This window comes from Pituophis catenifer, unplaced genomic scaffold (genome assembly GCF_029215685.1).
Source record: "Pituophis catenifer annectens isolate HBS135680 unplaced genomic scaffold, rPitCat1.0.hap2 SCAF_1, whole genome shotgun sequence".
NCBI lineage: Eukaryota > Metazoa > Chordata > Lepidosauria > Squamata > Colubridae > Pituophis > Pituophis catenifer.
Genome location: NW_027256881.1, coordinates 144335230 through 144362699, shown reverse-complemented (window position 1 = coordinate 144362699; position 27470 = coordinate 144335230). Strand labels below are relative to the sequence as shown.

The window sequence follows — 27470 nt, the reverse complement described above, 5'->3', positions numbered from 1 at the left end:
GTGCCTCCCTTGTCTCCAGATGTGGGAGCTTATTCAAGAACAGATGCTCCATTCTTATAAAATCAAATATTTCTATGTGCCGAATAGATACAATAACTGAATTATTTTCTGTACTCTCCCATGAATTCTTTTATAGTTCCTAAGATAGAACACTCAGTACTCTGATCGGAATTTCCAATAAAGATACTTACATTTGTTTAGTGATTTTAGCATCTCTCTGTCTTGCATACATGCAGATTCTCTCTTATTAAAATACTTGTTATGACTATCAGAGTTTGATTAACTATATAGTTGGAAGCTACATATATATTTAGCTGTTAGCGATGCAGATCATTCTTGAGGTTTTTATTTTAGGAAAACATGGATATGTACTCAAGAGTGAAAAGGAGGAGGAAATCATTAAGGAGAAATAGCTATGGAATCCAGAACCACCATGAGGTTTCTACAGAAGGTGAAGAAGAAGGTAATGGTGATAGTAATTTGACAGCTACTTCGATAAATACAAGTGAAATACTATTACGTTGAAAAACAACACAAGTTATTTGAGTTCTTTATAGTCTAGAAAAACTTATTAATCAAACTATACACTTAAATGTTGGATACCAACAGACAGGTCTTCTTCAGTTATGGATTCAGGCTTTGGTAATTCCTTCATGGCTTGATAAATGCTAATCAGTGCTGTTTTTTTCCTCAGACATTCATGGTGCTTTTGAATGAATTGTTCAGGACTCTGATTTGAAAATATCTTTGCTGTTTGGCCTTTCTTGTCAATTTATAGTTTTGATCTTGAAATTATAACAGCTTTCTCATGTGTTCAAAGTTCATAGATATCTTATAATATTTCAAGAAGTGTTTTTAAAAATATTAAAATTATCTATATATTATAAAGTTCATTCTGGAATATTGTAAACTATTAAATCAGTGTTGCATTTTATAAAATTCACCTGTAAAGTAACAGGTGCTCTTTAATAGATATTATCAAGTTACCTTAGTGCACTTTTATAAATATTTAATGGGGATTTTTCTAGAATCTCAAGAAGAAGATGGGGATATTGAAGCAGAGGAGGCAGAAGGAGAAGAAAATGATCGTCCATATAATCTCAGACAAAGAAAAACAGTAGATAGATATCAAGCGCCTCCTATAGGTAAGATTTTTAAAAAATATTTATGTAACGGAAATAACTTGGTTCAGCAATATCTTACTCTTGTTACAGCATTAAATTAGAACTAAATGGATCATGGATCAACTTCATAATAAAGTTCAGCAAAATATCGTTCCTCTAAATTTAATTTATTTAATGTTAAAATTAAATAGGATAAAATGGCTGAAGAAAGAATCTGCTACTATTATCTGCTACTCTCTGTAATTTTTTTTAATTTTACTTTTATTTTTATTTATATGCCGCCCTTCTCTGGAGACTCAGGGCGGCTTACAAGGCATTAAGCAATAGCCTTCATACTTTTGTATATTTTATACAAAGTCAGCTTATTGCCCCCACAAACCGGGTCCTCATTTTACCTACCTTAGAAAGGATGGAAGGCTGAGTCAACCTTGAGCCTGGTGAGAATTGAACTCGCAGTAATTGCAGGCAGCTGGAAGCTAAATACTACCTTTAACAGTAGCATTAGTCTGCTGCACTACTCAGGCTCTTAAAGCGTGTAGGAAAAAAATAAACAACATTTATTACTTCTCTAAGTGTTTTTTTTTTTTTTTTTTGCAGTTGAACATATAGTATAAAGGGAGATTTCTATAACAGTTGATAGTTTGGGCTGTTACTGTTTTGAACAGATACTTATGGTATCATCTTATTTGTCCTGTATTTTTCTTTCTTTGATTTACTTACTGAAAAAAGTAGGTACAGTCCTGTTTGTGGTTGTGTTTATGTGACCACCAAGAGTTGTTTGGTAGCAATAGCTCTTAGACTTATATACCCCTTCATAGTGCTTTTACAACCCTCTGTAAGCGGTTTACAGAGTCAGCATATTGCCCCCAACAATCTGGGTCCTCATTTTACCCACCTCGGAAGAATGGAAGGCTGAGTCAACCTTGACCTAGTGAGATTTGAACTGCTGAACTGCAGCTAGCAGTCAGCTGAAGTAGCCTTCAGTATTGCACCACCTCAGCTCTGATTGTGGCAGGATATAAATGTAGTAAATAAATGAATAATTCTCCACAGCCTCTACTTGTTAGACTTGATAAAATTAGAAATGCCTCTAAGATCTCTGTCCACTCACTAGGCAACTCACTCAGAACATGTTTTGGGGAATTGCATGCAAAGTGTTTAGTATAAATTCATGCAAGACACAATGCTTACTCATTCCCCCATTTCCCTACGTTTTTCATAAAGAATAAATAGTTTCGATTTAACAGATTTCTGCTTTGCTATTTTGTGCTTACCTAGAATTATTTCTGATAAATTAAGCTCTGTGATTATTTTGGTACTTTGTTTAACAGTACAGAATTCGTTTAATATAGCTGATTATTACATGCAAACTCTTAAACTAACCAGATTTTGGTTTGTATTTCTTTTGTTGATCGTGTTGGAGAGGAGAGTTGGGAAGTATTTGAACCTGGCTTTTTTTGCCTTTCTGTTTATGTGGGTAATGTTAAATCATTGTACTAGGCCATAGTGAAAGACAGACTTGCACATGACTGTATTTCAATGAGAATTCTTTTATAAGTCAGCAATACAGAGTTTGCTGTCTTAAAGCTTTTATCTTTATTATGCTACAATGTTTAGTCAAAAGTGTTCTAAAACAAGAATTTAATATGCTTCATTAAAATACAACTGTGAGTAGGAGTATTTAATGTAAGGAGTATCTTACATAAAAACAGAATTAAAAAACAAATTTGGAGAAGAGAGGATGAAGAAATATATGTTATTTGCAAACATTTCTGATTGCTGTAAGATGCCTTACAGCAGGGGTGTCAAACTCTATTTCATTGAGGGCCGCATCAGGCTTCTGTTTGACCTCGGGGGGCCGGAGTGGGCATGGCCAGCTCAATGTCACTCATGTCGGGGGCACCTGTCGTGGCCCGAGCACTCTGCCAGAGAAAACGGGCTCCCGAGCTCCATTTTCAGCTGTGATGACCTTCTAGAACCCGCTGCCAGTAAAAACGGAATTCAGGAGGACCACATGCAGCCCTTCCAAGCTCTGTTTTCATTGGCAGAGGCACCACGGGGCAGACCTTCGCTGTTTACAGAGCGGTCCTACGGGCCAGATCTAAGCACCCTGTGGACTGGTTCCGTCCCCCGGGCCTTGAGTTTGACCCCTCTGCCTTACATCAAGGAACTAGATTTTTATACAGTTCTGTAAAAACATTTAAATGTCAAAGTTGATTATCTTATCTAGTTCCAGCTCACCAAAAGAAAAGGGAAAACACATTATTTGACATTCATAGATCTCCTGCAAGAAGAAGCCATATCAGGTAAATAATATATTAGGATATTTTCTACTACCTTTATGCTATCATGTTGGAATTTCAGGAATAATTTCTGGAAGAATTGGCTGGGTAAAAAATACAAAAGCTAAGCCAATGCATTCTTCCTCTGTTACAGCTATAAAATAAAAGAGAAAGACAGCATAACACAATGCAGAGGAATACTTTGCAAATTACCCCTCTAAACCATTGTCATAGTTTGGTATGCTGGAAGCCGTTCCTGCCAGAAATTTTACTGAACTATCTTTGAATAGTTTTGTCATTTTGTTTTTGTTTTTTGTCAGTTTCTTACATTTTGTGTATGTATAAAATTGTTTTCAGCTTTTTTGAAAACAGACTTAGTTCAGAGGTAATGATGGGCTGGTAAATTAAATTTTGCAGTAAAGTTTGATGAGGAATGAATGGGGTGATTCTTGTTCTGTGCCTAATAGAGAATGACCTACTGTATTACCTCTGTTAATTTCAGGGTTTCTTTCTCCCATTATATTTCAACTTAGAAATTGTGGCTTAATCTCTGTCTTAAAAAAACTTGAAATGTTGATCCTCTTTTGTAGTCAAAATTAAACCACAATTTCTCCTCTTACATTGGAACAACAGTGTTTGTGTGTATATGGGAAGACCAGGGATTGCTGTGTCTTGTTGTTTCTCTGACATATCAGTGTATTGTGGCATCTGAACCAACTCAAGTGATGAAAACAAGAGAAGCATTAAAAGACATTGCAACTTTAAATCTGTTTTAATTATTTATTTGTTAGCATTCACTAAGCACAATTCAGTGCACGCTGATCTTCAGTTAAATGTTCCATTGCTTCCGCAGGAGAAAGAAACATGCCATTCATAGTAGTGATACAACCTCTTCAGATGAAGAACGTTTTGAAAGAAGAAAATCTAAAAGCATGGCAAGAGCGAGAAACCGGTAACAATTTCTTTGTTGTCATTCAGCTAAGGGAAAAAAATGACTTGGTTTCATGTGCTTGGCCTGATGAAATTTGCCAGCCATGTGGAAATTGTTTTATTCTAATTAAGGGTGCTGATATGAGGCATGGTCATATATGTTATGTATGGTCCTTGGTGTTCTCTGAGCTTGGTTGTTTTCTTGTAGATGTTTCATTACCAAATTAGGAAACATCATCAGTGCTCATTGATAATGTTATCCAGCTTGTTAATGAAATGTCTGCAATAAAACAACTACACTCAGAGAACACCAAGGACCCCACAGTTCAATTCTAAGCTACAAATATTCTCTTCTAGTCATAGAAATTATACATGTAAAACATGGTTTTATATCATGGGATTTCTTCAGACCTGCCCATCTGTGAAAACAAATTCGCATTTCTATTGGAGGTTAGGAGTGAGGCATTGTTTTTCTTGATGATTATTCTTCTTTAGTTTTAATTGGTACCTTCTATGCCAGAACAGAGTAGAACATCTTTCTTATCATCATGGCTCAGAATGTCTCCAATGTTATTCTACAGAATCATGCACCCATTTGACAACTTTTCAGGGCAAATGGAATCGTAAAGAAAATGGCAACATTTTTAGGCTGGGGGCTGAATATTGTCTTTGTACTCTTCTGAAAGTTAGACGGGGCACAGCCACTGGTGTACTGATGTTATCAGAATGTGTGGACTAAAATTTTTACCTTTGGATTTGTTTTTTTTTTCTTTGTGCGAGATTGCTAACAAGCGCCTGAAGTCTTAATGAAGAAGAATACGAAGAATAAGAAATCTGAACAAGGGCAGCCAGGGACTTTACATGAGCTATAGACTGGGCCCATCCCTACTGTTTCTAAAATGTAGTGCCTCCTTCCTTCCTCCATTGTTAGCAAAATTTCACTGAAAGTAATTTCAGATGCAGCCCAATTTTATTTCGATGTATTATTAGAATTTTTTTTACTTTTGGGGGTGGCAGTGGGATTATTTATCCATTATGTCTTCATGAAAAATATATATTTTTTTCTCTAATGATTAACATTCTCATTCTATTTTTGGGACAAGATGAAATATTGTACCTGAAAAGTCACAGTTCCATTCTATGCATGCATGCATCTTTTTTCAGCATGTAATTTATGGATTTTTTTTAATATGCCATAGGTGTCTGCCAATGAATTTCATAGCAGAAGATTTGGCTAGTGGAATTTTACGTGAACGAGTGAAAGTTGGAGCAAGCTTGGCTGACGTGGATCCAATGACTCTTGACAAATCGGTGTGCTTTTTTTCTTTGTTTAGAATTGACTGTGCTAAAAGGAAAATCTTTAAGCTGCTTTGTAAAATTCAATCTTAAAGAATTAAATGTTTATAGCTACTTTACTTACACCAGATTAAAAGTAGACCATTTTGGATAATGTTTTTATTACTGACATTTTGAAATACACTGATGGCTTTTCCACGTAAATGGGGCAAATGATAAGTTAAATTTCCAAATGTTAATTTCTTTTATTGCTTTTTATCTTCCTTTTAGGTCCGTTTTGATAGTATAGGTGGGTTGAGCAATCATATCCATGCACTTAAAGAAATGGTTATATTTCCTCTTCTGTATCCTGAAATATTTGAAAAATTCAAAATTCAGCCACCAAGGTAGGCTTTGTTCATATTTACACTTGAATTAATTTACCAGAATACACAAACTTTGTTGGATTTAGGGTTATTTTAAAGAATAGCTTAATAAAGAAGTGGACACAAGTGAATTAATTTAATTTAATTAAAATAAACCACATGGGCCAACATAATTATTTCCTATATTTCATTATTTTAAAATCCTATTATTTGTCAGATTAAAAGATACAATATGGGACAAATTATTTGAAGGGGGGACCCTCCAGGTTTTGCTAGCTACAGTTGGGTTCAGCCATTTGACTTAAGCAGGAAAAAAGCCATTCCTAGATCAGATTCTCTCCCCCATGTCCCAATATGCCTCCAAATCTCTGGAAAAATGGAATAGTTGTGAGAAAGTTGCTGGAATTGAAGTTTGCTGAGAGATGATAATAGGCTAGGTCAAATACATTTGTGTGACATTTGATGAAATAACTTGCTTTAAAAAAAATTCTTGCAGAAAATTTATTTTACATTTTTAACAATTTTGTGTTGTATAATTTCTCTTGAAGTTGTCAATCTAGAAGTGTGAGAAAGCTAAAGAAAATAGAGCTGTCAGACAGACCATTCTCCACTAACAAATAGTTGAAATAGTGAAATAATTCAGTAATATTGTAAAATGTGGAATCAATCAATATTGATCCATCCTGTACAAAAAATATGCAATTGACTTTGTTTATTCAGAATTATCTTTTAAAATGAAACTTTTGATTTCAATAATGGTTGGAAAACTGGAATTTTTAAAAGGCTTCCTAAGTATGTCAAGTCTTCAGATATGTGTAAGATCTCACTGACTTATGTTCATATCTATGTAATTTAGGAATGCAGAATTTAGATTTGATTTCTTGATTTCTTCACAAGACCATAAAAAAAGCAGCTTGATTTTTAAATGTAACACAGAAGCAGAATAGCATTGTGGGTTCTTCGACTTATGAAAGGAACTATTGAATTTTTAAAGATGAATGGATGCCAATAAAAATGGAAATAGTCATGGAGATCCTCCAGAGAAACTAAGACTTGGCAAAATTCCTTACTGTAAAAGTTTGATGCTGTATATGTGCTATATGAGACAGCTAAGCATAGGATTTTCCTAATAAAGACTAATTTTTGTCCCAAGGCTCATCACTGTTTTCATTCCACCTGACCAGAACTAATGGTTGCATGAGACACAGGAAGCTTGGGAAATTGTTATTTAGTTATAACAAAGTTAGTGTTATAACTTTATTCATTTGCATTTGTTTAGAATATTTGTTTGATTTATATAGCTGCCCGCTTGACACCCAACATCAGAGATGTCACATGTATGCCCTATCTCTGATGTTCATGTTAATTTATGATGCTTATATGCAACAATAAATTGGCCCAGCGTATTAGAAAAAAGTGAATGACATTTTTATTAAAATAGAAAAAAATAGCATAGATTAAAAATAATAACCACTCCTTGTAAATATTTTCTACTTTTCTCTTTCATTGTTTTTAATTAGCAATAACTTTTATTTCACTGAGTATCCAAAACAGATCACTGAGCTCTTGTGTTCCTTATGTGGGTAGCAAATACTGGGCTGCTTATGAAGAAAAAGAAATAGTGATTTCTGTATCTGTCCATTTGTCTTCAGGGGCTGTTTGTTTTATGGTCCTCCTGGAACAGGTAAAACCTTGGTGGCTAGAGCTCTGGCCAATGAATGCGCTCATGGGGACAGAAAAGTTGCCTTTTTTATGAGGAAGGGAGCAGACTGTCTCAGTAAATGGGTTGGTGAATCTGAACGGCAGCTTCGACTCCTCTTTGATCAAGTTAGTACACAATTTTATGTATTCAATCCTTCAGCTGAAGCAGGGGATCCGTTTGAACATTCTTGCTAATTGCTAATATATCCTTCTATGTTTGCAAAGGTAATACCATAATGAGCAAAAGTATTTCCCATTCAGAATAGCTGGATGAAAACTGATTTTGTTTCCAGTCCCTGTTGTTGTATTGTCAGACTGAGTTCATTACCTTGGATCATGGTAGTTCCTGTATTAATATTTGCTGGAGTCATTATAGGAAGAAGAAAAAGGTCATTAAATATGAAATAACAGCAAAGAATAGAAACAATTGCTGGGAGTAACCGGGAACCATAAGAAGACATGAAGGAAATATTTTGTTTCCTCCGGTTATGATTTTCATTCTGAAAATTAAGCAAATATAATTTGCCGTATCTCTAGTCCAAAGGACAAATAGCATCCGTTACCCTTTTTTAAAAGGCTAATTGTATTAATGAGTGAGACAATTTCCTCTCCACAGAATGGAGTCCTTTGACACTGAATATCTTGGGTGGAGGAAGACCCATTGCTTTGCTTCATCTTCCATCATTAGATGATTGATGTTCCAGAAAGGGAAAGAGTCTCCACTTGGAATTCTATAGACTTAATAGATCTTGCAGGCCGATTTTGGCCAATGTATTTTTTCATTTGTTAGGAAATGCCCATAAAAACATTTATGTTTCAGAAAGATGAATAAATGAAGTTGCTAGTAAAAAAGAAACCGGAATAAGTCGTCAAATCAGTAGAAAATGCAGTGGCTCCTTTTGCTTCAAGAGATAAAAAAGTGATATTGATTACTCAACTCTTCTGGCTTCTTGTATTTTTGCTTGTACTTCTTCAAAGACACTCTTGATATTTTTGTACTGATTGAAGAATAAAAATAGTTTCCTCAAAGCATGTAAGTTCTTGGAAATGAAAATGTCAGAAAAAAAAGTATCTGTGTAACTGGTATTGGATGAGATGGTATTTACATAGTTTACACCCTAGCCACTAATAGATAATCTTGTGGAGCTGACTAGGGATGGGCCTGGTTAGTACATGTATGAAAGACCACTATGAAAGATTAGAGCTGTAGGATAGTCTGTCGAAATATATCCTGGAAGTACGAAGAGGCAAGTCACTTCAGTAAGGTTGCCAAGAAAGCTCTGTGAGTTTTAGATCATTAGTAAAAGTCATTGGGAGCTGAGCTTAGCTGAAAGGAAATTTTCAGAAAACTCAAAAAATCAACTGCTTTTAAATGCAGAAATATTTTTCAATAAGCTTCTACAAAGATGGCCCAATTTCTTTTTTTCAGAGCTTTTAAAGTTTATTTTCACATTTGACATGGGGCTACTCCCAATCTTAATCCACCCTATCACTACTCGTGTGGAGGCTACCAGGTTTTTGCATCGTGAAGCCTACCTATTAGCTGTCAAAGGTAATCTGCAGTATGTACACAGGGCAGAGTTAATGCATTTTCTTGGCTTTATAATTCTGAGTGAACTCAAGGGCCTTAGTGTTTCTGATTCAATACAGCAATTAAAGATAAATTTTCTCGTAGGTTTTAAAAGTATAAAAATTATTTTCATATCTACAGTTAATTTTGTTTGTTGCTTACCCCAGGCATACCTGATGAGGCCATCCATAATCTTTTTTGATGAAATAGATGGCTTGGCCCCAGTCCGTTCCAGTAGACAAGACCAAATTCACAGGTGAGGTTAGCATATTACTTCTAGTATATGTAGCATTGGATGCATAAATAGTGGAGGTTTTCTTCCATTCCCCACCAGTCAGAACTGAAGAAGCTTCTTGGATGATAAGAGAAATGTTTTCAAAGAAAAAAAACCCAAGAAAGCCCAGTTGCCATTTTGAAAAGCTTTGGGACAATTAGAGATCTAGTTTATCAAATGCTTGTGCTACTCAGCCTAACTCAGTTCCTTTTGCCTTCCATATTCCATTGATCCAGTGACTGTAGCATTTGGCCTTTCTTAGATGCTGAATATAACTTAGTGTGTTCTTGGTATACAAAAAGGAATCATTTTAATGTGCAATGAAAACAGGGCTACTTTACTCAGAGAGACAAAAAGGACATAGATGAGAATAAACATTAATTGTTTTAAATGGATAGCCAAAATTATTTAATGTTTTTTAAATTGCTTTTAAATTTTATGTTACGTTTTACCATAGCTGTTCACTGCCCTGAGTCCTGTTGGAGAAGGGCGGTATACAAATTAAATAAATAAATAAATAAATAAATAAATAAATAAATAAATAAATAAATAAATAAATAAATAAATAAATAAATAAATAAACTACTTGGAGATAGATTGAGAGACTGACTAATTCAAGAAAAGGATAGGCCTTTTTCAAACTTCCTCCTTTCCTTTCAGATTATTATCTAACAAAGAAAACCTTCATGATAATTAGATGGTATTCTAGCTTTTTAATAGCATCACAATTAAAATATTTATGTTATCCGGGTTAATTCTAAATAAAAACATTGAAGAAACAATTGAGGGGAAGAGAAGCTTTTCTTTCTTACCTCTGTCTTAGACTTACTGTTCTGTAAGTCTAACATTAACATTCAGACTAAGGTTATTGAATGGATCAGAACAGTAACTATGATTCTCAGCTAGAATCTTAAACTCTACACCACAATTGAGTTGGCATCTGAGAGTGAAGTTGGCATCAGATGGCATCTGATGATGAAAGACTTCCTTGTCTTACACAATTAGTGCAACATTTGGTAGCTACTGTATGACACTAAGTGCATGAAATTTGCAGACTGTTTTCAGTTTTAATTTAAAATACAGATTTTAACCTTTAAATCTTAATTAAGACCACCTATCTGAGTGTGCCCAAACACTAAAATTGAAAATAGAAGATCTCCTAAAAATGTAGCCTGATTTCAAAATTCCATTTATCTAGCCCATAGAAGTGATCTATCACTTGCATCACGCCCAGATTAAAAAATACTTCCTTAAGAGTTGTGTTTAGCTCCCATAGTTTTCGTGTTTAAGAAAGAAGGTAAGACTTCATTTTAGTCAGGATTTTCAAGTTGATTAATGATTTTAGATATTTAAGATTTTTTTTTAATTTTGGTTTTAATTCACGCAAACACACTAACTTAAGTGTCTTGGAAATTGAAAAGTGGGCCACAAACTGGAACCAATTCATGAAATCATGAACGTCTAAATAGGATTAATTATTTTTCGGCAAAAGGAGCTGTGGTGGCTCAGTGGTTAAAGATGATGAGCTTGTCAGCTGGAGTCGAAATTTGAGACCTGAGTGCCATACAATGGGGTGAGCTATCATTACTTGCCCCAGCTCCTGCCCACCTAGCAGTTCAAAAGCATGCAAATGCGAGTAGATTAATAGGTGCCACTTTGATGGGAAAATAACATCATTCTGTGTTTCTTGGCATATAGTCATGCTGACCACATGACCACAGAAGTGTCTTTGGACAATGCAAGCTTTCTTGGTTAAGAAATAGATGAGCACTCCCCCTTGGGTTGGACATGACTGGACGGGAAACCTTTACCTTTACCTTACGTTTTGGCAATATGTACTTGTCACTTCAGTATTGTTTGTTTAAAGTTAAGTTTGAAATGCTGCATGTATCTATTAATGCTTTGCCCTAAACAAAATTATGTTAAAATATGTTTTAGCTCTATTGTGTCTACATTACTTGCACTCATGGATGGATTGGACAACAGAGGTGAAATAGTTGTCATTGGTGCTACAAACAGACTTGATTCTATAGATCCAGCACTCAGGAGACCAGGTCGCTTTGACAGGGAATTTCTTTTTAGCTTGCCTGATCAAAAGGTAAGGCATATAAAAGGCCATCTTTGTGTGTCTTATATTTTCTTGTGCTTTTATGTTCCAAGCCAATTTTTGAAATGATAACTTCATAGTCTCAGATAATGCTATTACATGTAGAAAATTGTGGCAGTTAAATCATATCAGTCCCAATGTAAGATATTAGACCCTTCCGCATTCCCAGTGGAATTGTCAGCTTTTGCCTGAAACCAGGTAAAATGCACTTCATTCCAATATGAGTGTGGAACTTATTCAAAACAGTCATGTCCAACAAGCTCATTGATTATGAGCATGTTGTTTACCAACCAAAGTATTTCTGCATAGTTCACAACATCAATTTTTATATTAGCATATGTTTATTGAAATTCCTTTGAATCATTACAGTTATATTTATTAGATTGGCAATGCTATATTTATAATATTTATTTACTTCTCTATATAAATATTATAAATATAGCATTAAAAGAGAATAATGCATATTTCTTTAGCTGCTTTTAGAATAAAATATATTAGGGTCAATTTTGTTATCTACTGATACTCTAAACATTCCAATAGCAATCTTTATTATGATACTTCTTTAGTTCAGTAAATTTTCTATATTAAATGATTTGAGGGGAAATATATTAAAAGAGAAGTTGATGAACTATTTGTATGTGATGTATTTGATATAGTTTTGTGATGAAATTCTTAAAATCTCTTTATTTCTCTGTTAGGCAAGAAAGCACATTTTACAAATTCATACCAGGGACTGGAATCCAAAATTGTCCAATCATTTTTTAGGAGAACTAGCTGAAAAATGTGTTGGTGAGTGGTATCATCTTATTACTTTTGCTTTGTAAATTTTCATTCCTGAAAGAACATTCAAGAATGTTTGAAGCTTTCTGATTAAATTTCTAATTGTGATCAAGTTTTCCATTTTATATTTGAAGTTTCATGTTAATTCATGTCAGAAAATGTAAATATTTATTTTCATGCCACTTGCCAAAGTTTCCTGTCATTACCTCAAATCTTAACATATTTTGAAAAATCTTGGCATGATCCATGTTCTTTTATGTGACTAAGCAAAATAACTCCAAAACTAATATGATAAAGTTTTATAAGGAAAAATTAATATCAGCCATAATTATTCCACAAATAAAATTGGGATAAATGCTTGCTTTTCTATATTTTAATGATATGGTTTGCACTAAGAAATATCTACATTAATAATCCTCCAAATTCTAAAGTATAATTAGCATAAGTGAATGACTGGCACAGGATACGATTTTCTGTCTCTTGAGTTGGGCACTTTTACATACCTAAAACATATTATGGAACACCAGACATGAAATTCTGCATAGTAGATTTGTTGAACAAAATAAATCTTACTACACTAGCAACTGTTGTAGTTGTTTCTTACTAAAGACAGAGCATCAGAGTAAGATTGCTAAGAGACATACTTTAGCATTGCAAATACATCACTAAAAAACACAGTCTCTTCAAAACAATGCTCATCTTCTGTCAATCTTGTGTTAGTCTTCAATTTTGAAAAACAACGGCATCAGATCATTCAACTCTCCAAACAGAACAGTAACATTTTAAACTGAACACCGTCCATTCAGACAGCTACTGTACACATCCGAATTATCCTCTTCATCCACAGGAACATCTATCTCCGAAGCAGCATTCTTCCACTTTTGATCTGCAAAGACCCCAACATCTCCTGGTGAGAAGAAAACAATTATCCAACAAATGACAAATTAAGCTTTGTCTGGTGTAAGAAAGCATGTGCCAAATCCATTTCATGTAGATTCTTTTAGTGACTCTACAGCAACCATTTAGCAGATAGAAAATACAAGTTGGGTCCTTCATTGGCCAATATTCCAGTTTGAAAAGTGATATTTTATGAATGTGAAGACTCTCTTATAAATCTTATAAAAATGTGCCATATAATGAGCTGTGATTGCTTAGATTTATAGGAAAATCTGCTAAATCTAAAATAGAGAAAATCCCAGAGTTTTTGTTCTGAATTTTCCACTGAAAATAGATTTATATTTTTAAATCTCACAAACATTGTGCAAGTCTAATAAAAGAATAACATTTTTCATCATTTACAAAGATGAGCCACCTTTTGTTTTAAAAGCTTGTAATACATAATCTGTTTGGCATTTTAAAAATTTATGTGCATCTTTTAGACTCACATGTTTACTTAGTATTTTATTTGATGCCATTGATAAACACTTTGTATTATTCACCTCTTGTGTGGAATTCTAGGGAGAAAAGTTTGCTTGCTTTTGATATTGCCACTAAGATAGATTTAGAAGAAATAAAGAAGAAAAGGCTGCATAGATTTCACTCAATGATTTGTGCTTAGTTTAAACGTTTTAATGTTTTATTTTGATCTTAGAATCTGCACACAAATCCTAGTTATTACTGTATGGCTTCTTAAGCCTGAAATTATTTTGGAAGGAAAATTAAAGTTTTAATAGACTTTATAGTTGTGTGGGGCTTTAAGAAATCCTGCATACAAACCTGCATTAAATACCTATATAATGCAACTTTTATTATTTATTTATTTATTTATTTATTTATTTATTTATTTATTTATTTATTTATTTATTTATTTATTTATTTATTTATTTATTTATTTATTTATTTATTTATTTGTCACATTTTTATGCCACCCAACTCCCAAGGGACTCTGGGCGGCTAACAACAAAGAATAAAACAATGCGAACAATATCCCGTACAAAAGTTTAAAAAAACATTAAAACCTATACATTCCAATTCGTGGCCGGGTCTCACAAGATCACTGTAGCGAGATCAACGGCCCCATGGCTAGGAAAGGCATAAAAAAAATGGAAGCATACTTCGTTGGGTCATCTTTTGAAAAAGGGACCCAGAATGCATTATCAAAGTACTGGTAGGTGGTGATCTACCTGTGTCTTATGCCATTCGGGTCTTAGGAAAACCCAATTTGAAGCCCTGCAGAAATTTTTCTGCAGTTTGAAATGCAGGTTTAAATGGAAATGTAACATTTTCTAAACAATTTGAAAAAAATATGGATATGGAAGTAATTGGTAAGATCAGGATGATAATGATAGAAGGTTATAAAATAAAAGTCACATGCTTCTGGCTCTTGAAAATTTGAGAATTTTTAACCCACACAAGTAATTTACATGCTAACAGACCACCCTGATTGCATCAAATTGTACTTAATAGATAATTTATAAACATTTCCTTGCATACGCATGAGGACTCTTCAGTCAAAATTCTCTTCCAGTCTGTGGTTATTTTATAGTATCTATCAGATATATTTGATATGTGCTGATATCCCATATACTTTTTTTGTGATAAACCAGTTAAGGCAATATTAAAATCTGCTCTTAAAAAACGGGGTGTCCATTCTTTAGGCAATTTAGTTGTTCCAGTTTGCAATTGCTTCTGTAATGTATGGTTTGTGACATGAACTAAAATTCAAGACTTTTCCTCCCCTTCCATTTCCATCTGGAAACAAATCTCATTGTTTTTGTCACTTAAATTTACTTTATTTATTCCACTTTCCAAGAACACTTGCTTCATCTATAACTTCTTTATATTTCTTTATATTAATTCCACATCTTAGCATGATATATCTTAGTTTATGTAATCTAAGCCTTCAGTCTATGGACAGCCTGATTTTCTTAGTGCACTCTTCCGCTCTAAATATATATTATGAATGAAAATAATATATTAAATAGGGAACAAGGCTGAATTATAGGTTTTTGACAACTGAACTTTATTTACTTGGGAATTTATAACTTTCCATGTAGCTTATTTCCCTCTATCTTTTAACTACATCCTCTTTTGTTTAACTCATTACTTGCTGTTACACATTCTGTACTCTGTGATTAAAATACTTAATTTTTGAGAGACTGTCTCATTGGAGACATTATTAAAATTCAAAAACCTCTCTTGAATTTCAGCTCCCTGGCAAGTTCTTTACCTAGCAGAGGTCATCAGATGAACCTGAAGTTAGATTATGTTACTTCACATTAGTATCCCTTTTCTATATTTTATGTGTATATTCTAAGGCATCTTCTGCCTGTGAGGACTTACTAACTGATCCTGTTGTGGCCCGCCAGCGTCCTGCATGGATTGTGGCTGATCCCGACGACGAGGCTGGTGTGGGGTTGCGCCAGCAGCCTGCGCAGCCAGCGCTCGCGTCGGACAGCGAGGTGGCTGAAGAGGATGTGGTGCCAGAGGCAGAGACTCAGCCAGGGCCTTCAGAACCTCCAGAGGCTCCTTCAAGTGGAGAGAGCGAAGTGGAGGAGCCTCTCCTCAATGCTCGAGCATGCGGGGCTGCCAAAAGGCACGAGTGGCTACTCAGGAGGAGGAGGTCTACTCGAGAGTAGGGCTTGAGGATAATTGGCCACTCTCTTAGCCTATTTAAGTTGCATACAGCTAGTGCGTTCTTGCTGGAAACAACTCATATTATTATCAGAGTATTTTGGTTTATCATATCTTGTTTTCTGGGCTGGTTGCCAACCTTTGCCGGTCTTGTTTATTCTTGCTACTTAATAAATTTGATAAGGACCGTTGGTGTGTGTCAATATCCTCGGAAATCCGGAGCTGGGGCAGAACAGATCCAATGCTATTTAGGATGCTTGTAGTTCTCCCATAAAGCTTGGATAATTCTTATTTTACTCCCACTTTAAGACTAACTTTTCTGAATTGTAGTTTCTTATTTTGATCTGAGTGCATCAAGCTATATTAGTTTCGGCTTCCATTTCTGCACAGTTTTACTTCAGACAAATTTTTCAAGCTGTATTCTTTTTAAATACGGAAGCAAAATAACTGTAAAGATGTTCCAAAATACAATTTGGTAAATGCAAAACATATTATGTCTCTCATGTCAATCTCTTGCATGCTAGTTCTTTCTTGAAATCATACTTCATTTAATACTCTTTAACATTACATATCTTTTTATATGTGGAATTCTTTTCTATTTATTATTCCATCTTTTTTCAAAATATTATGAATTTCCACATTGCAAAAATGCATTATTATTTATTTGCCATTTTAATGCAGACAAAACATACAAGATATTTTACTGTTGAACAGTGTACACAGATGAAAAAAATAAAATTAAATACAGTATAAAAATATAAAAATTAATTAAAACTTAAAATGTGAATATTGTGTGTGTGTGTGTCTGTGTATTACATTGTGTATTAAGTATAATGTGTATTAGCACATTGCAGGAAAGCAATTCTCCTATAATCTATAATCAGACTATTGAGAATATTATCCTGAAGTTTCTTCTTTCTGTTTGTTACAAGACAGAGTAAATCAAAGAATATCACACTATACTGTCTTTATTTGTACTTTAAAATCAACTATGCTATGAGCAAGCTTGAGTTTTATTTTTTATTATTTGTATATTGGTTCATTAAAAAGCTCACAGTTCCTACTTGAGGAACAGATGGCAGCTGCAGCCCAGAGACCTTTGTATAAATCCTTCTTGTGCTACAATTGCACTTACACCTAAATCCAGAGTATGTGGCAGGGTGGATAAAAATCAATGATTTTTAAAAAAATAAATAAAAAAAAAACAGATTTTTTTTATTTAAATTGGATTTTTTTTAATTTAAATCAGATTTTTTTTATTTTTATCGAATTTATTTTAATAAAAAACTTTTGGGGTAAAAATCTATCGTAAGATAGTTTTCTATTTAAGATACATAAATAATTTAGTTTATTCAGCATGAAATGGAGCTTAGTTATGTAGCATGAGGCTGTATATTCTGCAACACTGGGACTATTGGTGAGTCAACAGTGGGTCAAAGGAGTAGCAGAGATGATAGTTGCTCTTTAAAAATTATGATTTCAATCAAGTTGATTAAAATCAAGCCTTTTTACTAGTGATTTAAATCATGATTTAAATTGTGATTTAAATCAACTCAATTTAAATCAAATCCACCCTGATATGTGGTGTGTGTGAGTGGGTGTGTTGCGCTTATTCACATGGTCTCATGTCTTAGTTATTTCTTGATTGGATTATTGCAATGCAGTGAACAGAGGACTGCTCTTGAAGACTATCTGGAAACTTCAGGTAGTCTAGAACATGGTGGCACAAGGAGTTATGGCCATGGCATGCTATGCCCATGTAACACTGTTACCTGATCTGGTTATCAGTAGGTTTACAAGTGCAATTCAAGATGTTGGTGGTTGCCTACATCTGCCTATTTTGTAAGAACTGACTGTCCGCATGCGTGTTTCCATTTATTAAGTGATGTAATCTGAAGAAATGTAGGAGACATGCCTTCTCTGTCATGATACCTGCCCAGTAAAGCAGCTTCCTGTCAGAGATCCAAACAGTCCTGACCCTCTTCTCTTTGACTGTTTGGCTGCCTTTTCCTTTTTTTTATGGTTTTGATTGTTGTATTGATTCCATATGTCACCCAGAATCATTCTGAGTGGATAGCCTTCAAAGATAGATAGATAGATAGATAAATAGACAAACAGACACATTTTGCAAGAATTATGTTCTCAGAAATATGTCACATATTCTGCACTTTCACATGATTGAGTTGCAATTTTAATTATATAACTTTTGTTATATAATCTACGGGACCGCCTACTACCACCAATAGCCTCCCACCGGCCAGTACGCTCTCATAGAGAGGGACTCCTCCGGGTGCCGTCAGCCAAACAATGTCGGCTGGCGACCCCTAGGGGGAGAGCCTTCTCTGTGGGGGCACCAACCATCTGGAATGAGCTCCCCCCAGAGATACGGAGGATCCCGGATCTGCGTACCTTCCGCCGCGCTGTGAAGACTTTTTTATTCCATCAAGCAGGCTTGGCCTAATCTCCTCCCTCTTTTAATATGTAAATTTTAATCTGTTTTTAAATTATTGGGGTGTTTTAATTTGTCTGGGCCAAAATGATTTAATTTGATTTTAACTGGTTTTTAAATTTTTTGTATTTATGTATTTTATTGTTTGGCTGTTCACTGCCCTGAATCCTTCGGGAGTAGGGCGGTATATAAATCAAATAAACTAAACTAAACTAAACTTGTGCTTTTGTAAAGATTCATTAATTCATTTTAATATTCTTTTCTCAAAAATTATAGCAATATTTTACAATATTAATTAAGTACCCTTGTGTACTGTTTCTGACACTTTGGCAGTTTATTGATCTGTTTTATATAATGAGGGTAGCAACTATGTTGCATAAAATTTTAGTTGGTAATGTTTCTAGGATGATATTGCTCTGGAATTTTGACATTCCAGAAGTTCCTCAAAACTTAGTTGTGTCATCAGGCCTGGGGTTCCCAGGGAATTGGAGACACACTTAGATGGTTTCATTGCTGAGCTGGCTATTCTTATTCTCTCTTTATCTAGAGTTTGTATATTTGTTTTTATAATATTTATCTTTTAATGTTGATGCTTATATTTTTGTATTGATTGTTTCTTACATATATTTTTTTTATCATATTGTTGTATGTCTCCCAGAGTCATTTTTGTGAGATGGAGAGTTACATACATTTGATTAATGAATAAATAAATAAATAACCAGGAGCCCCTCACAGGAGTTTTGAAATAAACCATTTATCAAACTCCACTAGCTAACCAATGACAATGAATCATTAGAATGATAGGTCAACATTCTGGAAGGGGAAGGGTGCCTATTTCTGCTTTCCACTATAGTGTCAGGTAAATAACTTTATTGTTTTTCCTGATAAACTAGTGTATTATGCCTAGTAATCTGTAGTTCCAGGCCAGAGTTTGAACATTGCATCATTTGAATTTTAATTAGAGAGCTTATTCATCCAGAAACTTCCTATTTTAGCAGCCTCCAGGGTCACTACACAGACATAGAATATTGCCAATGGATGGTCAGATAAGTGAGTGATATGACAGTGGCTGCTAATAGCTACCTTTTATTTGTCTCAATGTCTTACTATGTTTCAAAGGGGAGTTTTATTATTTAGATAGTTTTTACTAACACCTAGTACTAAAAAGTATTTATATCCACTAAGATACCAATTGTCAGTGAAGAGGAATGGTAAAATAATGCACTGAGACATAAAATGATTACAGCCAAGTTGTATAAATTTTAAGTGTTGCATATTTCACTGTACAAATATCTAATTTTTGTTTGAAAGATTGCACTTACTTTGTTGAGCAGTATAATTACTTAACAGAGTTGCCTAAAAGAAGGAAACATGTTGGAACGCAATTCGTTCCAAAAGGAAAGTGATTAGGATTTAATTTTAGATTGGATCTCCTGATAATTAAATTGAGAAAATGAGCCATAAGATAATTAAAAAATCCATGGAGAGCTAAAATTGAGGCTAATAAAGCACAGAAATTAGATTTTTGTGGCATTTATTGATAGCAAATACTATGAAAGAACATGGATTTTGAAAAGGGGATTTTTGTTTGTTTACACTGGAATATTGCTCAGAAAAATCCCAGTTCTTGGCTCTCAGATAGTGGAAATAAAATTGAATTAATTTTACAAACCACTTAATTTTGTTCAAACCTCCTTAGAAAATGGGAAATAATCTTGCAAGGTCCTCCAGCCCAAACTTTATAGCAATCTAAACATTTTGTGCTTTTGTGAAGGTTTGCAGGACCACATTAACTGTAGCTGTTCAGAGAATGATCTATGAAACTTGCACTTTAGCAGTGAGGATGCTCCTTGATCTTTGGAGAGGATGATCATTAAATAGTTACCATGGAAGCAGAGGGACAGAACTCACTACCTTGTTTAGTTACTGAGCTTTCAGTGTAGAAAATAGAAGTTCTTCCCTGTGAACCCAAAGCAAAGATTCTTTTTTTTAATTAAATCAGGGTAGATGTCATTTGCCAAATACTTTCTTGAAATTGATTTCTCTTTCTCCCCCCATCCCTCCCTCCCTCCCCCCCCCGTGCATGTGTGTGTTTATAAATTATATGTGAAATGACAAAATTTTCAAATCCTTTCGTGCCTGATCTATTCTGGTTCTCATTTCCCAAAAGACATTTTGGTGTAGGAAGAGAATCCATTTTGTCATGGTGACTGCTTTATTACCTAGCTAGCTTGGGTGCAATTCCACTCATGTATCTATAGACCACCATTAACATTAATTTGTTTGTGTATATTTTCACCTTTTTTTATAGGTTCCTAGATTTTCTCTCACAGATTTCTTCATGTGGATTGAGTATTCTTTGTTTAAAAGATAATTTCAATATTTATTTTCTTAGATCATCTAAGTTACACACACTGCTCAGTGCAGTAGAATATTGCTGCTCACATTCAGCTTTGTGGACGTGCTTGACATGCACAAAATATCGATACTGCTTAATAGAACCACTGTATGTTTTATTTTCATGCCTTAGGATACTGTGGCGCTGACATAAAAGCACTTTGTACTGAAGCTGCCTTGATTGCCCTGCGACGGCGCTATCCTCAGATCTATGTGAGCAGTCAAAAATTGCAGCTTGATGTTTCTTCAATAGTTCTCAGTGCACAAGACTTCTATCATGCAATGCAGAATATCGTGCCTGCTTCTCAACGTGCTGTAACATCATCAGGGCATGCTTTGTCTCCCATCATAAGACCATTGTTGGAAAGAACCTTCAACGAAATGCTGGCTGTTTTACACAAAGTATTTCCTCATGCTGAATTCAGTCAGGGTGACAAAAGAGAAGGTATTTTTTATGTTTTTAATCCATTTTATGGCAACCCCTTAGTTCCTGTAGAAATCTAAGATTGCTTTTTTGAAATGATAGAGCCGTAGAAGTGAATGGCAATAAAGTATAAAATAAAAACAACAAAAAAGGGGCACAAGGAATAATCAATAATGACCAAATAGAATTGAACATTACTATTTGTACTATCTCTTAAACTATAACCAATGCAAAGATGCAACATTTTTGTAAATAATATGTAATAACATGTAAATAATGCATATATATGTGTTAACACCACAAAACCGAAAAATGTTGTACTGTTACATATTATAATAAAAAACCAATTAAAACAAGTTGATGGCAGAAAAAAAATTGGGCATATATGAAATAATTTAAGAGAGTTCTTTGCTCTCTGAATTTAGGGAGCCAAGGGGATGGCTTCAGGAAAACATTCAGAAACCATTATGAAAACAAAAAGTTCAGAAACTTGCCTTGAGTTTTGAGGAAAAAAAAAGTACAGATAATCCTCAGTTAATGACCACTCATTCAGAAACCATTTGAAGTTACAATGACATTGAACAAGTGGTCGTTACGATTATCCTTCAAATTCCCACTAGGTGGCGCTGCTTCTCTGTTGTAGCACTGTTGTCTTAGAATACCCATTGAAAATCAGTCTTGCTCACTTTTGTAAGACTTTTTTTAAAAAATCATTTAATAACCAAATTGACCCAGACTCAATAGACACAAAACACTGGAAATTGATTGGGTTTTTGTATTTTCCTTCAATGGATGGAAAGAGATTTTTATTTTACAACAGGAAAGCTTACAAATAGAGGAATATTGTAGATTATAAATGCCTTTGATTAGTGCAGAAATGAATCTTAATAATAAAACAATTTTCTGTTTTAACTGTTCTTTATAAGCTGTTTACACTATTTTCTTCAAAGTCCAATCTTACTATATTTTCATAGCTTTCTATTCTATATTCCCTATATATTTGTTCGTGACTTCCATATTTCTGTTGTCTTATTCCCAGTGTATCTCTGCAGAATTGTTCAAGACCACTCTTAGACACTTAGACATTTATTTTTATAGAATTCAATCCGTCTTTTCTTTTTAGTTCATTTTTGCTATTTCTGTTCTGTCAAAGTCTTTACTTTTTTTAAAAAAATCTTTGCTTACTATTACTTTTTTTTAATCTTTGTTTTCCTTGTTTCTGACTGGCCTTCTTGATTTTTTTCCTCTTCTGAGTCTTTATTCCATTCGAAGGAAAAGGCTTGAAGACCTTTTGCCTCATAACAGTTCTGAGGGAAGGAATCATCTCTTTCTGTCTCCCCACTCTAGTTTTCTCAGTCGCTGCCTCCTTTTTGTAGCCTCTTCTGATCTTGTAGTTTGTCTCTTTACTTTGACTCCTGGATTTGGGTTCCTAACCTCTTCCTAATGAGGCCTGTGTTAGCAGAACTTCCTTGCAGCCATCTTGCCTGCCCTCCTGCCCAGTGCTGCAATTTGATTGGCAGTTGTAGTTTGATTGGCAAATAAATCATCCTGACAATGAGGAAAGGCCAAGAAGAGGAGAACACAACCTCAGGCAGTCGGTCAATCCCTCCATTCTAGCCTTTTGGAAATGATTAAAGAGTGAATTATTCCAGAAAGCATTTTCATGAGTTTGCTAACAATGTATTGTACAATATTTATTTCTCTTATTCTCATATATGTCAGAATTTAGATGTTTAAATTGTCATTTTATTATAAGCCACCAAGAGGTGGCTTATAATAATCAATAAATAATCAATAATCAATAAATAATCAATAAATATAAATAAATAATCAAATGCAGATAGTCCCCAGTTTATGACCATAATTGAGCCTGGAAATCATGCTGGACATTAAGTGGGTCCTCGTGTGATTGCACCCAATTTTATGATTTGCTTTGCATCAGTCATTAAGTGAACCATGATAATTGTGATCATTGTGGTCATTGACCACAATTGGTCATTGAGCAAATCCATTGTCCACAATGGGCCTTTTTTGCCAGAAGTAAATGCAGGTATCCAGCAAAAAAACTTAAATTGCAATCACATGACTGTAGGACATTGCAAATGGCCACAACTGTGAGCTGATTCCTAAGCACCAATTGTGTGACTGTGGGGAGAGAGTGGCCATTGTAACTTCAAATCCTGGTCATAAGTAGCCCTATGGAGGCTCATTGTAATTTTGAACAGTTGCTAAGCGACCAGTCATAAGTCAAAGACTACCTGTACAGTAATTTAATTAGTTATATATTTCTTGATTTGATAGATGACTGTTATTGATTTTTAGACATTGCTGTGATCAGTCCCCAATAGTTAGGTGAATAAAGTGAGATAATGGGCAATGAGTATCACTTCTGTATAAGTGCAACTCTTACTTTTATTGGAAAATATTGCGGGAAGAATATCATTCAGAGCTTCTTCTACATTAATGTGATGCAGTGAAAAGTCTTGCAAATGCAAAGTTATAATTCTTTCCTGGCTCAATAAATCACTGGACTGTGTTTAGCCAGACAATTGGGTGGGAAAAATATTGTGTTATCTATTCTTAATTATTCTAAATAATGACAGATAAGGCATTGAAATAAAGCAGCTTTATGTATGAACTTGAGTGAAGTGCTAAATATTAGGAAAAAATATTTATTTTGGGTTTTTTTATATATGAATATTCTGACATAACGTGTTCTATGTTTATTATTGCTCTCTTCAGAGTACAGATTTACTCCAAGCTCATTTTGTTTAGCAATATTTAGACCGGACTTGGCAATTTGACATTCTCAGAAACCCAAAAGATGCCTTAGTTTTCCCCTTGTATAAGAATGCAGAAATTGCATGACTGACCTTTAAATCTCATTGGGTTGGATTTTGTTTGTTATTTTGTCCTCAAAGTCAGAAAATGTTGAGACTACTTGGAACTTGTGTTCTGATAATATTTTGATGAAGACTCTTAGGAGGTTTTTAAGTAGTTGATACAAAATACTTTTATTTCCTTTACTTTTTATCACTGTTTCTAACCAGAATGATAGCTCCTAAAGGAACTGTGTTGATAGCTGAGAACATCAATCCTATAACAGGGTTGAAAGAATTTCAAACAGATTAAATATTTGAATATGTTGGGGTTGACGTTTTAAATTTTTCTATGTGAAAGGATTGCATATATTAATCTGTGTTAGAAAATAATTGTACTTTTAGTACTTTTAAGGGGATCAATATTATATATTAATAAAATTTTTATTTTAATTAAACAGGTGCACCAAATTTAATTTTGGATGATAGTGAAGATGAAAATGTTTCATCAATATTTGAAACAAGTTGCCAGCCGGGATCACCAAAGAAACAATTACCAGCTGCTGTACATAAACCTTACCTTCATTATACAATGTAAGTTAATAACTCTGGTACTGTATTCATCAAGAATTAAACAACATATCTCTTGCAATGCCAAGTAAGCATATTAGTATATTATGTACAACATTATTTTAATATAAAAATTGAGATGTCTAACAATTTTTTCATATATTCACATTAGGCTTTTAAGAACCAAACAGTACAAATAATGATTCTTGATAGCTATTTAATGACTCTGTGGAAAAGTATATATTTAAATGTAGTAATCCAATGCAATTATAATAGAGTTTGTGTGGTGGAATAATATGGCCTCACAGTTCGAAGTTAAATATTATTTTACAAATAACATTGCTGTGGTAAATATTTAAGTGAAATTAAGTAAACTAGGCCTTGCATCATATTTTGTTTATTTTAATATATAGGCTGCACAACTCCATAATGACTCTGGGTAGTGTACAATGTACTGTACAAACAATACAAAAAGCAAATGTTTAGAGAAAAATAACCCGAATTGCTATATGCCAATCATTTCACAAGGGGTCTGCCATCCATTCCAGCCCAAGGCATTGAGGGAATAGCCAGGTTTTAAGGGCTTGTTTAAATAAGGTCATTGTGATGGACACACAAACCTCTGGGAGAATATTGTTCCAGAATCAGGTGCTATGGCAAATAAGATGCACTTCCCCCTCAGGTGATATAGTTTAATTGATGGAACCCTGACTATGCCAACTGTGTCAAATAATTTAGGGTGGACAGGAGCTATGGATAATGGACAATTCCCTAGGCCCTACATCATGAAGGGTTTTATAGATAATAGGTAGCACCTTGACTTGCACCCAAAAGTCTGCTTATAACTATTGTTACTCACAAAACAAAGATGTCATATGGACATGCCTTTAATGGCCTGTACTTCTGCCTTCTGGACCAGCTACACGTTCTGAATGGCCTTCAAGGACAGCCCCATGTAGAATGTATTGTTACAGTCCAAACGCAAGCATGAAAGATTGTACCTCCTGCTTCTGATAGGATAATTGATGCGCTTGATGAATTTGCATAAAGGTTTTCCTAGCCACTGCTGCCATCTAACCATTGAATAGCAACTGTGAATTCAGGAAGACCTGTTCTGTCCCCGTCTCACACACGCACACAAACAGACAGCCGGGGGTTAAATAAACTGGCAGAAAACCAATTCTTCCGATAAGAGGCTTGGCAGCCACCCAGTAACTGCTTGCCAAGAACTTTACTCATAAACAAAATATACACAGTTCAAGCATTGTCCAGTTCGTAAAATAAATCCAAGGCAGATAATGTTGTTTCCAAAGATACAATGTGACTTGATAGTAGTTAGTTTTGTCCGTCACAGAGTCTGAATGGCCACCTCACCTCCTTTTATACCCTGTGGGGTGTGGTCCAGTGACTCAGCTTAATCTCTGGCACGCCTTTTCTTCTGTTGCGCGCGCTTATCTCTGCGATGCTGCCGAGGATCCAGCCAAGACTCATTTCACTGATGACTGTCCACCTGTGGCTGCGTGGACGTGCTTGGCCCCGGCCCTATCTCTTGACCTTCGGCGGACGCTGAAGGCATTGCCAGAGAGGAGGGTCCTGGAGAGGGAGGCCTTGCCAACTCCTCTCCTTCACTCTCGGAGTCCTCTCCTGCCGATGACACAGGCTCAGGTAACGGAGCCACAACAAGACCCACCAAATTGGATACCAGTCCCCCGCACCTTTTGGTGGGGTCCATTGTAACTTTGAACATCACTAAGTGACATGTGGTGGTGAAATGTGGATGATCTGGAAACAGGTGGGTGTGTTAATATATCTGAAAACCTGACCTGAGAAGAGACCTCAGAAGTTATAGACTCAAACTGGGTCTAGGGAGCCACAGAAGATCTTGCTATTGTCATCTTGAGAGGATTTGATCAGTCAGAATCCAATACTAAATCAATCTAAGCAAATTCAAGTGACTATTTGCCGATGCCTGGAGCATTTTTCACTGAAACCTCTAGATAATCTTGTGGCTTGTCCCTCTGCAGCAAGAAACATCTTTTTAAAAAGGATATACAGCTCTCTGTAGACACAGTAAGAGGCCTATATGATTTTTGCCCAGTGAAAGGATTTGTGAGGCTGATCACAAATTTATTGTGAAACATAAACCAAATCAGATAGGTTCATTTTAAAAAGTGTTTACTTCCTACACTTAATTTCTTTCTTGTGCTTTTTATATAACATTCTAAAAAACTGGGTGTCTCTCCCCCCCTCCCCCATGAATAGGAGGCATTGTGGCACCAAGACTTGTTGAGACTCCCAATTCTCTGACAGAAAAAAATTCTGCAGAGGTTTTCTTAAGAACAGATGGAAACAATTATATTCTTCCCTTCCAGTGGAAAAAAGACTAGTTTTTTTTATCCATAGATGGATCATGGCTCTGGTCCAGGCTTCTTTTCAGAATACAAACAACAAACAAAACAGTGCTGCAGGTTTTTGGGAATCAATGGAAGCAATTTAGGGGGTAGGCAGGCACTCCAACCTGTGTAGGCCATCTAGAAAGTTTCATGCAGGTCAAGAGCTGCATTTTCTTATTTTGCTATATACATATTTACTCAGAATAGTTTTATTGCAATCATAATAAAACCAATAAAATATAGGGAGATTTATATTAAGGATAGTGATATTTTGTAGTTGTTTTAAAAATCAGTAGCACACTTAAAGTCTTTGATATCACTTCTCTAGTAAATATGCTGGTTTTCATCTGTAATATGAAAGTTTCATTCGAGTTTTGATTCCGTAAAAATTTTGTAGTGTTTTAAGGAAATCTTTT

The 27470-nt window shown here is 34.7% G+C and overlaps 1 protein-coding gene across 1 annotated transcript in view; it reads left to right on the top strand.

Annotated features, from left to right (window-relative positions):
- ATAD2B (ATPase family AAA domain containing 2B) overlaps positions 1-27470 on the top strand; it is a 78417-nt gene that overhangs the window by 18301 nt on the left and 32646 nt on the right. Inside the window, exons 6-17 of the mRNA XM_070933016.1 lie at positions 355-463; positions 1029-1145; positions 3355-3430; positions 4260-4358; positions 5536-5647; positions 5903-6018; positions 7650-7824; positions 9436-9524; positions 11481-11640; positions 12348-12438; positions 20982-21293; positions 24553-24685. Of these exons, the coding sequence (XP_070789117.1) occupies positions 355-463; positions 1029-1145; positions 3355-3430; positions 4260-4358; positions 5536-5647; positions 5903-6018; positions 7650-7824; positions 9436-9524; positions 11481-11640; positions 12348-12438; positions 20982-21293; positions 24553-24685 (1589 nt within the window). The remainder of the gene's footprint in view (positions 1-354; positions 464-1028; positions 1146-3354; positions 3431-4259; positions 4359-5535; positions 5648-5902; positions 6019-7649; positions 7825-9435; positions 9525-11480; positions 11641-12347; positions 12439-20981; positions 21294-24552; positions 24686-27470) is intronic.